At 43.7% G+C, this 15,272-nt stretch overlaps 1 protein-coding gene across 3 annotated transcripts in view; it reads right to left on the bottom strand.

Annotated features, from left to right (window-relative positions):
• Positions 1-15,272, bottom strand: part of LOC147124638 (signal-transducing adaptor protein 1-like) — a 158,615-nt gene that overhangs the window by 83,865 nt on the left and 59,478 nt on the right. For all 3 annotated transcript variants that reach the window (XM_085990810.1, XM_085990826.1, XM_085990817.1), the window contains one exon: positions 5,605-5,724. In XM_085990810.1, coding sequence (XP_085846936.1) covers positions 5,605-5,724 — 120 coding nt within the window. The remainder of the gene's footprint in view (positions 1-5,604; positions 5,725-15,272) is intronic.

Below are 15,272 nucleotides of genomic sequence, written 5' to 3'. Positions count from 1 at the left end.
TAAGGTCGTTCCTGGGATTAATAAATTACTATCATAAATTTTTACCGAACTTGTCAACTGTTCTGCACCCTCTTAACGCACTGCTACAAACGGGAGTAATTTGGAAATGGAGCGAAGACTGTAAACGTGCCTTCCATAAATGCAAAGGCTTGATCACGTCCAAGGAAGTGTTGGCTCATTACAACCCATCACTGCCAATCAGACTGGCGTGCGATGCATCCCCTTATGGCGTAGGAGCGGTGTTATCGCATAGATTCCCTGATGGCTCGGAGCGGCCGATAGCTTTTGCGTCACACTCATTGAACTCAGCTGAGCGTAACTATGCCCAGATCGACAGGGAAGCACTCAGCCTGGTATGGGGAGTGAAGAAATTCAACCATTACCTACACGGACAAAAATTTACCTTGTTGACTGACCATCAACCCCTCGTCTCCATATTCAACCCTAAAAAGGGCGTTCCCATTATGACAGCGCAAAGGCTACAGAGGTGGTCCCTTTTCCTAGGGGCACACCAATATGACATAGAATACAAAGGATCAAAACAGCATGGGAATGCTGACGGTTTATCGCGCCTACCGTTGCCAACGGTAGAAGAGGCACCTACAGTGGACCCAGTGGAGATGTTCCACTCAACCATAGTGGAATGTCTACCAGTAACAAATTCTACCATTGAAAAGGAAACGAGAAATGACCCGACTCTCTCACGAGTCTACGATTTAACGGTGAAGGGATGGCCAGCACATGGCGAACCACTGTTGCCAGCATTCTCGCAAAGAAGAGGACAGCTGTCAGTGTGCCGAGGAACCTTGATGTGTGGATCCAGAGTGGTGGTTCCACCCAAACTCCAGGATAAAGTGCTAAAGGAGCTTCACGAGGGGCATCTGGGTGGAGTGAAAAAGAAGAACCTAGCCAGAACGTTTGTGTGGTGGCCAGGTATCGATGGAGACATCGAAGAAATGACCAAGAGCTGTCTAGGATGCCAGAAGGTCCAAAACGCCCCACCACAAGCCCCTCTACATCTATGGGAGTGGCCCTCATCTCCATGGCAAAGGGTACACATCGACTTTGCTGGTCCATTTATGGACTCAATGTTCTTAATCGCGGTTGATGCACACTCCAAGTGGCCGGAGGTAATAAAGATGTCCTCCACCACCACGGAAAAAACCATCACAGTATTAAGGACCATATTTGCCAGGAATGGGCTGCCTGAACAGATCTGTTCTGATAATGGACCGCAATTTGTGTCCGAAGAATTCAGGAAGTTCTTAAAAAACAATGGGGTTAAGCACTACACGTCCGCCCCATACCATCCCGCCACCAATGGATTAGATGAAAGGTTTGTCCAGACCTTCAAGAAGGCCATAAAGGCCATGGGTAATGAAGACATAAATCTACAACATAAGGTAGATAACTTCTTGTTTGCGTACAGGAATGCAACACATGTGGTTACAAACCAAACTCCCGCCATGATGTTTTTCAATAGAAGACTAAGATGCCGGCTGGATTTGATCAAGCCAAACATCAGAAGGGACGTAGAGAACCGGCAATTTCAAGGCATGAATGAAAGGCCAACTAGAACCTTCCAGATAGGTCAACAAGTTTTGGCCCGGGACTACCGTACCGAGAAATGGCAGCCTGGAACTATTTGCACACGACTAGGACCACTGATGTATACCGTGGACATTGGAGAAAGCATAATAAGGCGCCATGCTGACCAGATCATAGAGTCATCCGAAAAGGGACAACCTACACCACAACTCTATACACCTAATGATGAAGCAGAGATACCCATAGTATCTACCACCGATCCGGTGATACTGGAACCAGATGAACCCGACACTGGCATTCAAGCCGAATCGACCTTGCCAAAAGAACCTACTACACCACCGAAAACTACTGCACCACCGAGGCGTTATCCGGACCGAGTCAGGAAGCCTCCAGAGAGACTGACTTATAATTGATTAACAAATGTGTAGATTATTGTTCTTGTAAACATGTTAATTAATGATTACTTAAAATGTTATGTACTAATTATCTAAAAGGGGAGGAATTGTAGTGTATGTACCTTTAAGAGCCCCTGTGTACTGTAATACCGGTAGTGACCACTCGGGCTATATAAGCCTGTATAGTGTCTTGTATCTTTTAGTTCACCTCCAGACTTTGTTCAGTAAACACCTGTTAAACTAACTCCTGCATTCCGTGTCTCCATTAACACACGGATACAACAGTTTGTCCAAGTTAAGGATGGTGTGGGACTTAGAGGGGAACCTAGAGGTGATAGTGTTGCAACAACAACACCAGCAACTTGCATTTATATAGCATCCTTAAAGTAGTAAAACATCCCAAGGTGCTTCACAGATGCGTTAGCAAACAAAAATTTGCACCAAGCCACATAAGGAGATATTAGGACAGATGACCAAAAGCTTAGTGAAAGAGTTAGTTTTTAAGGAGCGTCTTAAAGGAGGAAAGACAGGTGGAGAGGCGGAGAGGGATAGGGAGGGAATTCCTGAGCTTAAGGCCGAGGCAGGTGAATGCATGGTCGCCAATGATAAAGTGATGAAAATCGGGCATGCGCAAGAGGCCAGACTTGGAGGAGCACAGAGATCTCGGAGGGTTGTAGAGTTGGAGGAGGTTACAGAGATATGGAGGCGCGAAGCCATGGAGGGATTTGAAAACATGAATGAGATTTTTTAAATTGAGGCGTTGCCAGACCGGGAGCCAATATAGGTCAACAAGCACAGGGGTGATGAGTGAAAGGGACTTAGTGCGAGTTAGGATAAGTGCAGCAGAGTTTTGGATGAAATTTTTCCATGACATTGCTGCATACTATTTTGTTCTTGTACAAGACCTTGGTCCGGCCTCACGTTGAATACTGTGCCCAGTTTTGGTCTCCTCACCTGGTGGGTGATATTGAGGCTTTGGAAAGGGTGCAAAGGACTGCCACTAGACTAATTCTCAGTTTAAAGCATCTTATTTATCAAGATAGTCTAAAAGAATTGGGACTGTACACTTTAGAGAAGCGTAGACTTAGGGATGACTGGATCGAGGTTTATAAGATGATGAAGGAATTAGATTGTGTTTGAGTTAACAGTTTGTTCCAATTAAATAGATTAGGGAGGACCAAGGGTAACAATTTTAATACAAAAGCAAAATACTGCAGATGCTGGAAATCTGAAATAAAAACAGAAAATGCTGGAAATACTCAGCAGGTCAGGCAGCATCTGTGGAGAGTGAAACAGAGTTAACGTTTCAGGTCCAGAATTAGGGTCTAGAATGGTGGGGTAGAGGAAGTGCGGGGTGTACAAGTTCTTGGAGGAAGTTACAGATATAGGGAGGGACGAGGCTATGGAGGGAGTTGAATACAAGGATTAGAATTTAAAATTGAGGTATTGGTGGACCGTGAGCCAATGTAGGTAAGCAAGCACAGAATCCTTGATTTAGTATCTAAAAGCATAGAATACAAATGCAAGGAGATAATGTTGAACTTGTACAAAACCTTAGTTAGAGTAGTTGGAGTATTGTGTGCGGTTTTGATACCCCAGTATAGGAAGGATTTAAAAGGAATGGAACAGATGCGGTGTAGATTCACTAACAAACAGACCCCAGTCTGTCAAATTAGGTAACCACACCTCCCCCCCCCCTGACCCTGAATACGGGGCCCCACAAGGATGTGTGCTGAGCCCCCTCCTCTACTCCCACTTCACCCACGACTGTGTGGCTGTTCATGGTTCCAACACCATCATCAAGTTTGTGGATGATACCACGGTAGTAGGCCAGATCACCAACAACGATGAGTCAGCCTACAGGGAGGAGGTCCAGCATATCGTGAAGTGGTGCGCCGATAACAACCTGGCCCTTAACATCAAGAAAACCAAAGAAATCATTGTGGGCTTCAGGAAGTCTAAAGGCGGAAGTCACACCCCCATCCACATCAATGGGGCTGTGGTGGAAAGGGTGGACAGCTTTAAGTTTCTCGGAGTCCACATCACGGAAGACCTCTCCTGGTCCCTCAATACCTCCTCTCTGGTGAAGAAGGCCCAGCAGCGCCTATATTTCCTAAGGAGGTTGAAGGGATGTAACCTGTCACCCCTGATCCTCTCTAACTTTTACCGCTGCACAATAGAGAGCATCCTGAAGAACTGTATCACAGTATGGTATGGCAGCTGTAGCTACTATGACCGGAAAGCCCTGCAGCGGGTAGTCAAAACTGCCCAACGCATTACCGGCACCCGGCTACCGACCATAGAGCACACATACCAGAAACGCTGTTTACGGAGGTCATGGTCCATCATCAAAGACCCTACCCACCCCAGCCACAGTCTGTTCACCCTCCTGCCATCTGGGAGACGCTACAGATGCATTCGCACCCGTACGACCAGATTTAGGAACAGCTTCTTTCCCAGGGCTGTCACCCTACTGAACTCCACAAATAAACTCTAAAGCCTGCACATCTGCCAATGCACTTTATTATGGTTATGTTTATGTTAATGTATTACAAGCCAAATGTATGTTGAATGTTTAAATGTCTTAATCTAAATGTACACTCTCGGGAGCCGCAAGCCTACATTTCGTTGTACTGCACTTGTGCACTAACAATGACAATAAAGTTGATTATGATTATGATTATGATAGGCTGTTACTGGAGATGAGGGGTTAAAGTTATGAATAAAGACTTGAGTAGTTGAAGCTATTTTTTTAACTGGAGCTGAAAAGATTGAGGGTGACTTGAACAGTTCTGAGAGGGTAAATCGTGACAATAACAACAGCAACTTGCATTTATATAGTGCCTTTAACGTAGTAAAACATCTCAGGAGCGTTATCAAACAATATTTGACACTGAGCCACATAAGGAGATATTAGGGTAGATGACCAAAAGCTTAGTCAAAGAGGTAGGTTTTAAGGAGCATCTTAAAGGGGGACAGAGAGGTAGAGAGACAGAGAGGTTTAGGGAGGGAATTCCAAAGATTAGGGCCCAGGCAGCTAACGGCACTGACGCCAATGGTGGAGTGATTAAAATCAGGGATGTGCATGAGGCCAGACTTGGAGGGGCACAGATATCTCAGAGGGTTGTAGGGCTGGAGGAGGTTATAGAGATAAGGAGGGGCGAGGCCATGGAGGGATGTGAAAACAAGGATGAACATTTTAAAATTATAGGTTGTTTCCATTGGTCAGGAAATGATAACAAGAGAGCACAACTTTAAGATAATCGCAAACAGAATTAGAGACCAGAAAGAAATTACATTGGAATGTGAAACTCTGTGCCTCGGACAGTTGTTGAAGCCATAAGTACTTTCAAAAGGGAATTAGACAGTTGCTTGAAAAAGTGTAATATTAAAGGGTATAGGGAACAAGTAAGAGTGGGATTAGACTAGGTGGGTCATGTGAAGAAAAACACCAGTACAGACTTGATGGCCTGTTTCTGTGTGGTAACAGTCTATGATATTCCTTTTGTCCACTATTTTAGCAATGGAGTTAACCCATTTAAAATAAATGCCTGTATTAAAATAGCGGAGTGAGGAATCTCAAACGAATGGGTTAAAAGTCCATCTACTACTAACAGTAATATTAATTTCTTGGCTTCGTTAAGAACTCTAGTTGAGATACCTTCAGCTTCACCTCCTCATTGGCTAGTTGCAGTCGAAAGTTAACTGCCTGGGAGCCTTTATCTCTGCTGTTGTCATCTCCTATTGACACAAAATGCTGCAGATCCAGTTTTTCCGTGTACTGAAAAGGAAGGAAAACAGTTAAAAGGAGGGAGAACCACATACAGAATGATGATATTATTGGAGTCTGGCTGTCTTTAGCACAGAACCAAAGTCTAAGAAATGCTTGTTACTTCTGTTGTTGTTTTTTTTTTAATTTTGCTTTTAATATTCATTGTGTGCAGAAAATTATTATATGCAGGTGTAATGGAAGGTGTGGATTCTGAGAGTTGGTAAACTATTTGATTATAGAAAGAAAGAAAGGACTTGCATTTATATAGCCCCTTTCACAACCTCAGGATGTTCCAAAGCACTTCACAGCCAATGAAGTACCTTTGAAGAGTAGTCACTAGTAATGTAGGAAATGTGGCAGCCAATTTGCACACAGCAAGGTCCGACAAACAACAATTTGATTATGGCCAGATAATCTGTTGTTTAGTGATGCTGGTTGAGGGATAAATATTGGTCAGGACATTGGAGAGATCTCCCTGCTCTTCTTAGAAATAGTGCCATTTTTTTTACATCCACCTGAGAGGGCTGATGGACCTCGGGTTAAAGACAAAAGACAACTGGCATGTAAGCTTGTATTATGTGCTCAATGGCCATTACATTACAGTGTTAATGACCATGGAGGTGAATTTCATCGGAGCTTCTTCCGCTCCTCTGCCGTAATTTTGATGGCAGTGAGGCAGAGACTTCCATTTATGTGCATGAGTGGGGTTTACGCTGCACTTCCAGCGAAGTTACAGTGCTGGAGCGGGAGCAGCTCCGAGAAAATTCCCGGCCTGTGCTTGTCATGTGCGGTTTGCTACCTCCAGGAGAACAGATGGATCTTGAGTTGGTACCATTCTTTCGTGGCATCAGCCCCATCACCTCATTCACATGACAGTGCACACGCCAGAGGCAGGGCTGAAAACAGTATCTAATTCTCTGGAGAACCAGAAACCAGGAGCTTGTAAAGGAATAGCCATATTTCAGAAAAATACACCATCCTATGAACAGAATTCTGATTTTATTAAAACATGACAAACTGGGGTTAAAAATCTAAAAGCCTCAACGACACAAGCTGTAAACAGAAATACAAGCTTCTGAGATAAGATGAGTTGTTGACACAAAGCTGTAAACACCATACAAGCTTTTGAAATGAGAATTGGTTGTTGAGACTAAAACAATGGCCCTATTGAAGAAAGTCTGCAGTTTGGGAGAAGCACAATACCATTACCCAGTTTAAGGTGTTATAAACTAACACTTCGAACAGAAACACAAAACATTAAAGAAACATGTGCCTTTGTAAAAGCAACATCAAATGAAAGACAGGAGACACTAAGTCTGCTTACAATCAGCTAAGGTGATTTAAGAATTGAATTGAAGCCCTTCGTAAGAATGGCATCAAATAGATACATCTGTTATAACCATTTTTTATGATAAGTTTTGAAAACCTACACAGCAGACAGGATTCTGCAAGTTAAAAGCTGAATTGACAGTAATGATAGAAAGAAGTCAACAGAAAGATGACTAGAGATAATTAGCTTATATCAGCAGAAAACTTCAAAGGATATACCACTGCAAAAAGGGTATAAAATATGGAACTTTCAGATAGGAAGTCAGAAGTCACTGAAAGGGGCAAGCAATTCTCTCACTCTTCAGAGGCAGGCTCTGTAAGTTTTTAACTCTTTGAGTCTTGGGGATCAAAAGGTACTTTAATTTGATTTTGGTGGATATCTGGATTAGAAATAAGAGTTAGAAATGTAGAAATGTAACGAAGTTAAGATTTGAGAATAAGGATCTCTGAGAATAAGAATTGTAAGCTTTTTGTATTTTGAACTGTTAAAGTTGCGATTGAATCACCAGCTGTTAGCTGCATGTCGGTTCTTTAATAAATCTACATATTTTTAGAATTGTCTTGATATACCTATCAATTCAGTTCATGAAAAGCGACGAGTTAAGTTAGTAACTATAGGTTTTTATTGGCTAAATAACAGAGCCCACCCTCGTGGGTGATCGGATCCAACAAGGAGGAATACCAGCCAGTCGACCACCTTTATACCTGGGCAAGCAGGCGGAGCCATGGGCGGAGTCAGCTGTGGTCAGCCCAGGTATAACAGCGTGACAAGAGGTGACCTTGTGTAGTGATACAACAGTGTAAACAGTGATAACCATAGTGTAACGATATAAACAGTGATAACCATAGTGTAACGATAGTGAACGATAAAAGTGGTTTACCACATGTCTCACATAGTATTTCTGTATCAAACTCGTGAACTCAATCCCTGTACACTCTTTTGTGAGGGGTTGCAGAATTCTGGGGGGGTTTTCCAGACCCTCATAATATCCGGAAGGTTACAGTCGAGTTAAACTTATTAAAAGTGCTATCTGGAGGACAGTAACACCTTCAAGTCATTCCTTTCCTTTAGAGAGAGATAGCTTGGACCTTTAGACCCAATTAAGCATCTTAGAGAATTTGCCTATCTCTAACTTTAGTTGAAGGTGAACACCTGGGGAATATGCCTGATCTGGGGTAGCCCAAAAAGGGCTAGGACTAGTAATTATCCCTTCAAGCTGGTCCTGCCTCACTCTAATATACCTAGACAGACCATGAGCAGAGGTTTGTCAGCATGATGTTTACATAAGAACATAAGAACATAAGAAATAGGAGCAGGAGTAGGCCAATCGGCCCCTCGAGCCTGCTCCGCCATTCAATAAGATCATGGCTGATCTGATCCTAACCGCCAATCCACTATCACAGAACCATCTCCTGAATCTAACAGAATTAGACACACGAAATAGGAGCAGGATCAGGCTACACGGCCCCTGGGCCCGCTCCGCTACCCACAGGGCCATGACCGATCCGAACCTAGACTCATGTCCAAATTCCTGCCCGCTCCCCGTAACCCTTAATTCCCTTTACTTCTAGGAAACTGTCTATTTCTGTTTTAAATTTATGTAATGATGTAGCTTCTACAGCTTTCTACCCTTCTACAGGCAGGAGGGAGCTGTTCCGTTGGGACGGGCTTCACTTGGCCAGTGCTGGGACTAGAGTCCTGGCGGATCATATAACTAGGGCTGTAGAGAGGGCTTTAAACTAACTAGTGGGGGGGAGGTTCCTAGAGAGCAAATAATACAAATGACAACAGAGAAGGTCATAGAATTAGGCAGCAGTGGGGAAATTAAAAACCAGAGCGTGTCAGAAAGGGACAGAAGGTATGGAGTAAAAGGTAAAGTAATAAAAAGGGCAAAAACAGGAACTAAGTGTCACAAAACATCTTTGAAAGTTCTCTATCTGAATGCACGTAGCATTCGTAACAAAATAGACGGGTTAATGGCACAAATAACTACATATGGGTATGATCTTGTGGCCATTACAGAAACATGGCTGCAGGGTGACAATGCCTGGGAATTAAACATACCAGGTTATTTAACGATCAGGAAGGACAGGCAGGAAGGAAGGGGAGGTGGGGTGGCTATGTTAATAAAGGAAGGAATCACTGTAATACAGAGAAATGATATTGGGTCAAAAGATCAGGATAATGAAACAGTTTGGGTGGAGGTAAGGAATAATAAGGGGAAAAAAACACTAGTGGGCGTAGTATATAGGCCTCCGAACAGTGGCAACTCTGTTGGACGGAGTATCAATCAGGAAATAGTTGAGGCTTGTAATAAGGGAACATCTATAATTATGGGGGATTTTAACTATCATATTAATTGGACAAATCAAATTGGGCAGGGCTGCCTTGAGGATGAGTTCATTGAGTGTATTAGGGATGGATTTCTTGAGCAGTATGTAACTGAACCGACCAGGGGGCAAGCAACCTTAGATCTGGTCCTGTGTAACGAGACAGGATTAATTAAAAATGTCCTAGTAAAGGATCCCCTTGGAATGAGTGACCATAACATGGTTGAATTCCATATTCAATTAGAGGGTGAGAAGGTTGGATCTCAAACAAGCGTGCTAAACTTGAATAAAGGAGACTATGAAGGTATGAGAGCGGAATTGAGTAGAGTGGATTGGGAACATAGATTAAAGGGTAAGACGATACATGATCAGTGGTGTACATTTAAGGAGTTATTTTACAACTTCCAAAAAATATATATTCCACTGAGAAGAAAAGGGTGTAAAAGAAGAGACAGCCATCCGTGGCTAAGTAAAGAAATTAAGGATAGTATTCGACTAAAAACAAGGGCATATAAGGTAGCCAAATCTAGTGGGAGGATAGAGGATTGGGAAAACTTTAAAGGACAGCAAAAAATAACAAAAAGATTGATTAAGAAAGGGAAGATAGATTATGAAAGTAAATTAGCAAAAAATATAAAAACAGATCGTAAGAGTTTTTATAGTTATATAAAAAGAAAAAGGGTGGCTAAAGTAAATGTTGGTCCCTTAGAGGATGAGACCGGGAAATTAATGGTGGGAAATATGGAGATGGCAAAAACACTGAATGAATATTTTGTATCAGTCTTTACAGTAGAAGACACTAAGAATATCCCAACACTGGACAAACAGGGGGCTATAGGGGGGGAGGAGCTAAACACGATCAAAATCACTAAGGAAGTGGTACTCGGTAAAATAATGGGACTCAAGGCGGATAAATCACCTGGACCTGATGGCTTACATCCTAGGGTCTTGAGGGAAGTGGCGGGAAGGATTGTGGATGCATTGGTAATAATTTTCCAAAACTCCCTGGACTCGGCAATGGTCCCGGCAGACTGGAAAACTGCTAATGTAACACCCTTATTTAAAAAGGGCGGTAGACAGAAGGCTGGAAACTATAGACCGGTTAGCCTAACATCTGTGGTAGCTAAAATTTTGGAGTCCATTATTAAGGAGACCGTAACAGGACATTTGGATAATCATAATTTAATAGGACAAAGTCAGCATGGTTTTATGAAGGGGAAGTCATGTTTGACAAATTTGCTGGAGTTCTTGGAGGAAGTAACATATAGGGTGGATAAAGGGGAACCAGTGGACGTAGTGTATTTAGACTTCCAAAAGGCATTTGACAAGGTGCCACACAAAAGATTATTGCTTAAGATAAAAAATCACGGGATTGGGGGTAATATTCTGGCATGGATAGAGGATTGGCTATCTAACAGAAGGCAGAGAGTTGGGATAAATGGTTCATTCTCAGACTGGCAATCAGTAACTAGTGGTGTACCGCAGGGGTCAGTGCTGGGTCCCCAACTCTTTACAATCTATATTAATGATTTGGAGGAGGGGACCGAGTGTAACATATCAAAGTTAGCAGATGATACTAAGATGGGAGGGAAAGTAGTGAGTGAGGAGGACATAAAAAACCTGCAAGGGGACATAGACAGGCTAAGTAAGTGGGCAGAGATTTGGCAGATGGAATACAATACTGGAAAGTGTGAGGTTATGCACTTTGGCAGGAAAAATTGTAGAGCAAGTTATTATCTTAATGGCAAGAAACTGGAAAGTACTGAAGTACAAAGGGATCTGGGGGTCCTGGTGCACGAAACTCAAAAGGTTAGTATGCAGGTGCAGAAAGTGATTAAGAAGGCCAATGGAATGTTGGCTTTCATTGCTAGGGGGATAGAATATAAAAATAGGGAGGTATTGCTTCAGTTGTACAAGGTATTGGTGAGACTGCACCTGGAATACTGCATACAGTTTTGGTGTCCATACTTAAGAAAGGACATACTTGCTCTCGAGTCAGTACAAAGAAGGTTCACTCGGTTAATCCCGGGGATGAGGGGATGGACATATGAGGAGAGGTTGAGTAGATTGGGACTCTACTCTTTGGAGTTCAGAAGAATGAGAGGCGATCTTATTGAAACATATAAGATTGTGAAGGGGTTGGATCGGGTGGATGCGGGGAGGATGTTCCCGATGATGGGTGAAACTAGAACTAGGGGGCACAGTCTTAGAATAAGGGGCTGCTCTTTCAAAACTGAGATGAGGAGGAACTACTTCACTCAGAGGGTGGTAGGTCCATGGAATATGGAGCCTGTTTTTAAAAGTCTCCTTGAATGTCTGCCTAGTACTCAGTGGAGATTAATGAGACAAACAGCAACAAAACAGAGTAGCAACTAATCTTTATGAGACTGACAAAGTTCTGTGGAGTAGACACGATGGGGTAGAAATTCGTCTTGGATGGTATCTCAAAATGGGCATTATCCCATCAGCCACCTGTGGTACACCACGCTTGATATTTAATTCCATTGACTGCAACAGAACTGAATATCGGGCGTGGTGTATAACAAGCGGCCGAGGGGATACCGTCCATTTCACACCACCATCCAAGACGAATTTCTATCCCATCCATTCACCCACAGCCAACAAGCAACCTCCACAGACTTGGTGAGATGCATAATTATGAACAGCTTTTATATTGGTCTTGCTTTAATTCACTGTTCTTGAGCCTTCTCCTGGTGCTTACAGTGCTAAATCCAGCTCCCTTATCCCAGTGGCAGAATCACAGATCTGCTTTATTGTGAACCTGTGAGTCTACTGCCAGGTAAGGGAACACGATTGAGTAATGTACACATTGGGAGCTGGCTCACATACACTGGTGTCCCAGAGTCTGAATTACATCAAGGCCAGCATCAAAGCAAACTGTAGGTTCCACATAAAGATAATAAATACAAAACAAATTCAGCCCATCTGTACCACAAGCTTCACACACTGCTCAATCCACCACACCCCCAGCACTCACCCAACAACAATCTCTACCTAGCAACACTCACACCCACATCTCACACCTTGCACACGATGACAGCCATTCAACTATGGCAGGCACAAGGGTCATTAGTTATTAGAATTCATGTGATATGTGTGGTATGTTTATAGATACATTTATTAAGCGTGTTTGGAATATTTTGTGGTCTCTCTCATTTCACCTTTGTGCCCAGGAGGATGCTGTGATATGGCATGAGACAGGGATTGTATGATGAGGATGTGGTGAGCTACGGCGATCTGGGGTTTCATCCATGGGAATCGGAATCATGGACAGCCTCTCCAGAAGGCCAATTGTCTTTCTGCCTCCTGCTCATCCTCGTCCTCCTTGTCCTCTTCCTCCTCATCCTCTTCTGCCTCATCTTTTTTCTCCTTGTCCTCATCCTCCTCATCCTCTTCCTCCTCTGCCTCGTTGTCCTCCTGAGGTAATCCCGCAATCCCGTAGCCCCCATGACTGTGAGGAAGTGTTGTGTGCAGAAGCCTTTAACAAATAATGAGTAACTTCTGCACTTGAATCAACACTCCCAGTCACCAAAAAAACTTGAAATAACCAATGAAAGCTGTTTCAGTTGCAGGAAGTAGCAAACAGGCACTGAAACTGCAGAACCATGTTAGTTGCAGCTGATAGGGGATGGTACCTTTAAATATCGCTGCTGCAGCCTGCTTCCTGCTGGTAGACGTCAGCTCTCCCTGTCATTGTTCTGCGCAGCCGTTAAGGTAAGTGGCTACAGCGAAGTTGTGAGATCGGACGTGCAGTGAGCATTGCACACTCACTGACGTCACGATCTCCATGATGACGAGGTCCCTGGTGATCGCATCCAGTGGCAGCGCTACTGGCAACACCGATATGGTGTGTGGTGCTGGAACCGGCATCAGCTGTCGTTACAGCTGTCAACGGCGTTTTAGCATCATCTTGTGGTGCTAATGTGTGGCGCAACCCACACATGAATTTTCCCCCATATGATTCTATGACTTAATTACACTTTTATAAGCATTTCATTTTAGGAAGCTGTTTTTATGATGAGTCTCATTTTAATCATAATTTTCTGACCTTCCCTTGTTGTGTATTATTATCATTTTCAACAAGACATCTTTTGTCCCCTTGAGTTTCACCATAAGAAGCTTTTCCTCAGTTGAGCTGCATGAACACGAGCAGAGCCTGATTATATCTCAAATGATTAATTCCTCATCATTGAACAGATTCCATTCTTGCTACTGACCTGTAGTATTATCTTCTCTTTAAACATACATAAGATAAATAGGTAACAACAATAGTTTAAATCCCTGGGTTATTAGCAGAACTGGCTGATGTTACTCAGCTCCCTCATACTTTCAAGCTGAGTGACTCCTCTAAGCCATTTTGTTAGTTATGTCATCAGCACTAAAGATTAAAATTAAACAAAAGTCTTGCTGTTTGGTTATAATGAGGGGTGCCAATTATTACATTCCTTCTTCAAGGGCTGGTTTAAACTGGACATCTAGAGCTAGCAACAGCAACTTGCATTTTCCTCCGATTTTCACCCAAAGTTAGGTGGGAGATCAGGGGAATCCACAGGGAAATTCCACCCTGATTATTATAAATATCAGAGCATTACAACTCCAACAACAACAACGACAACTTGTATTTACATATCACCTTTAACGCAGTAAAACGTCCTAGGGCGCTTCACAGGGGCATAATCAGACAAAAATTGACACCGAGTCAAAGAAGGTGACATTAGGACAAGTGACCAAAAGTAGGCCAAACAGTTGTTTTTAAGCAGCATCTTAATGGAAGAGAGCGAGGTAGAGAGGTTTAGGAAGAGAATTCCAGAGGTTAGGGCCTAGACGAATGAAGTCACAGCCACCAATGGTGGGGGCGTCTGAAGTGTGAGATGCACAAGAGGCCAGAACTGGAGGAACGCAGAGTCCTCAGATGGTTGTAGGGCTGGAGGAGATTACAGAGAGAGGCTGATTTGATGCATGACCTGCCATTTTGGACGTCGCTATTCCAAACACCGCCCTCTCCTAACACACACAGCTGAACATGCGTTCAGCTGCACAAGGGACTATGCACAAGCGCTACTTAAAGGGATACATCCAACTTGCAGGTAAGTTGATTATTTCTCTTGTACTGGCTCTTGCAGAGTTTATATGAATACTGACTTGCCAAAAGACATTTATAAAGTTGTTAAAGTGTGCAGGGAGGGCTGCTGGACGTTGGGAAGGCATTTGCTCCTACTGGAAGGCCTCTGACTACGCCACTTGCTCGCAGTCATGGGGACTCTACTTACAGTCCCCCGTGGGCTGCAGCATGACAGGGAGATGGAGCAGAGGCAACCAGAGCAGGGCGATGACAATTCTGCCAGTGGCCCTCAGAGTGACTGTGGCCATGAATTTTTTCGGCAGTGAATCTTTCCAGGCTGGAACAGGTGGCATAGTAAACATCTCACAGTTCACCATCCATTGCTGCATCCGGGAGGTCACAGAGGCTCTGTACCCTAGCAGAAGGGACTTCATTGTTTTCTCTCTAAACAGAGAGAAGCAGGAGGAGCGCACGTGGCTTTGCCAGGACATCTAGTTTCCCCATAGTGCAGGCCGCCATGGACTGAACACATGTGGCTTTGCAGGTGCTGCATCTCAATGGTGAGCTGTACCGTAACCGCAAAAGGTACCACTCACTTAATGTACAGTTGGTGTGCGATCACGCCCAGCACATGATGATGATGAATGCCCGATATCCTGGCAGCAGTCATGTTGCCTTCATCCTGTGCTAGTCTGCTGTGCCAGCAATCTTCCAGCCACCATGTTGAACCCGAGGGTGGCTGTTGGCAACAAGGGCTGTCCGCTCTGCACCTGGTTGCTGACTCCCCTCTGCAACCCACCACACATAGCCAGCA

The sequence above is a fragment of the Somniosus microcephalus genome, chromosome 1, assembly GCF_052327205.1.
Source record: "Somniosus microcephalus isolate GS21.2 chromosome 1, FLI_Smic_1.0, whole genome shotgun sequence".
Classification (NCBI taxonomy): domain Eukaryota; kingdom Metazoa; phylum Chordata; class Chondrichthyes; order Squaliformes; family Somniosidae; genus Somniosus; species Somniosus microcephalus.
Note: the sequence above shows the minus strand (reverse complement) of the source record. Positions and strands in the feature narration are given on the sequence as shown.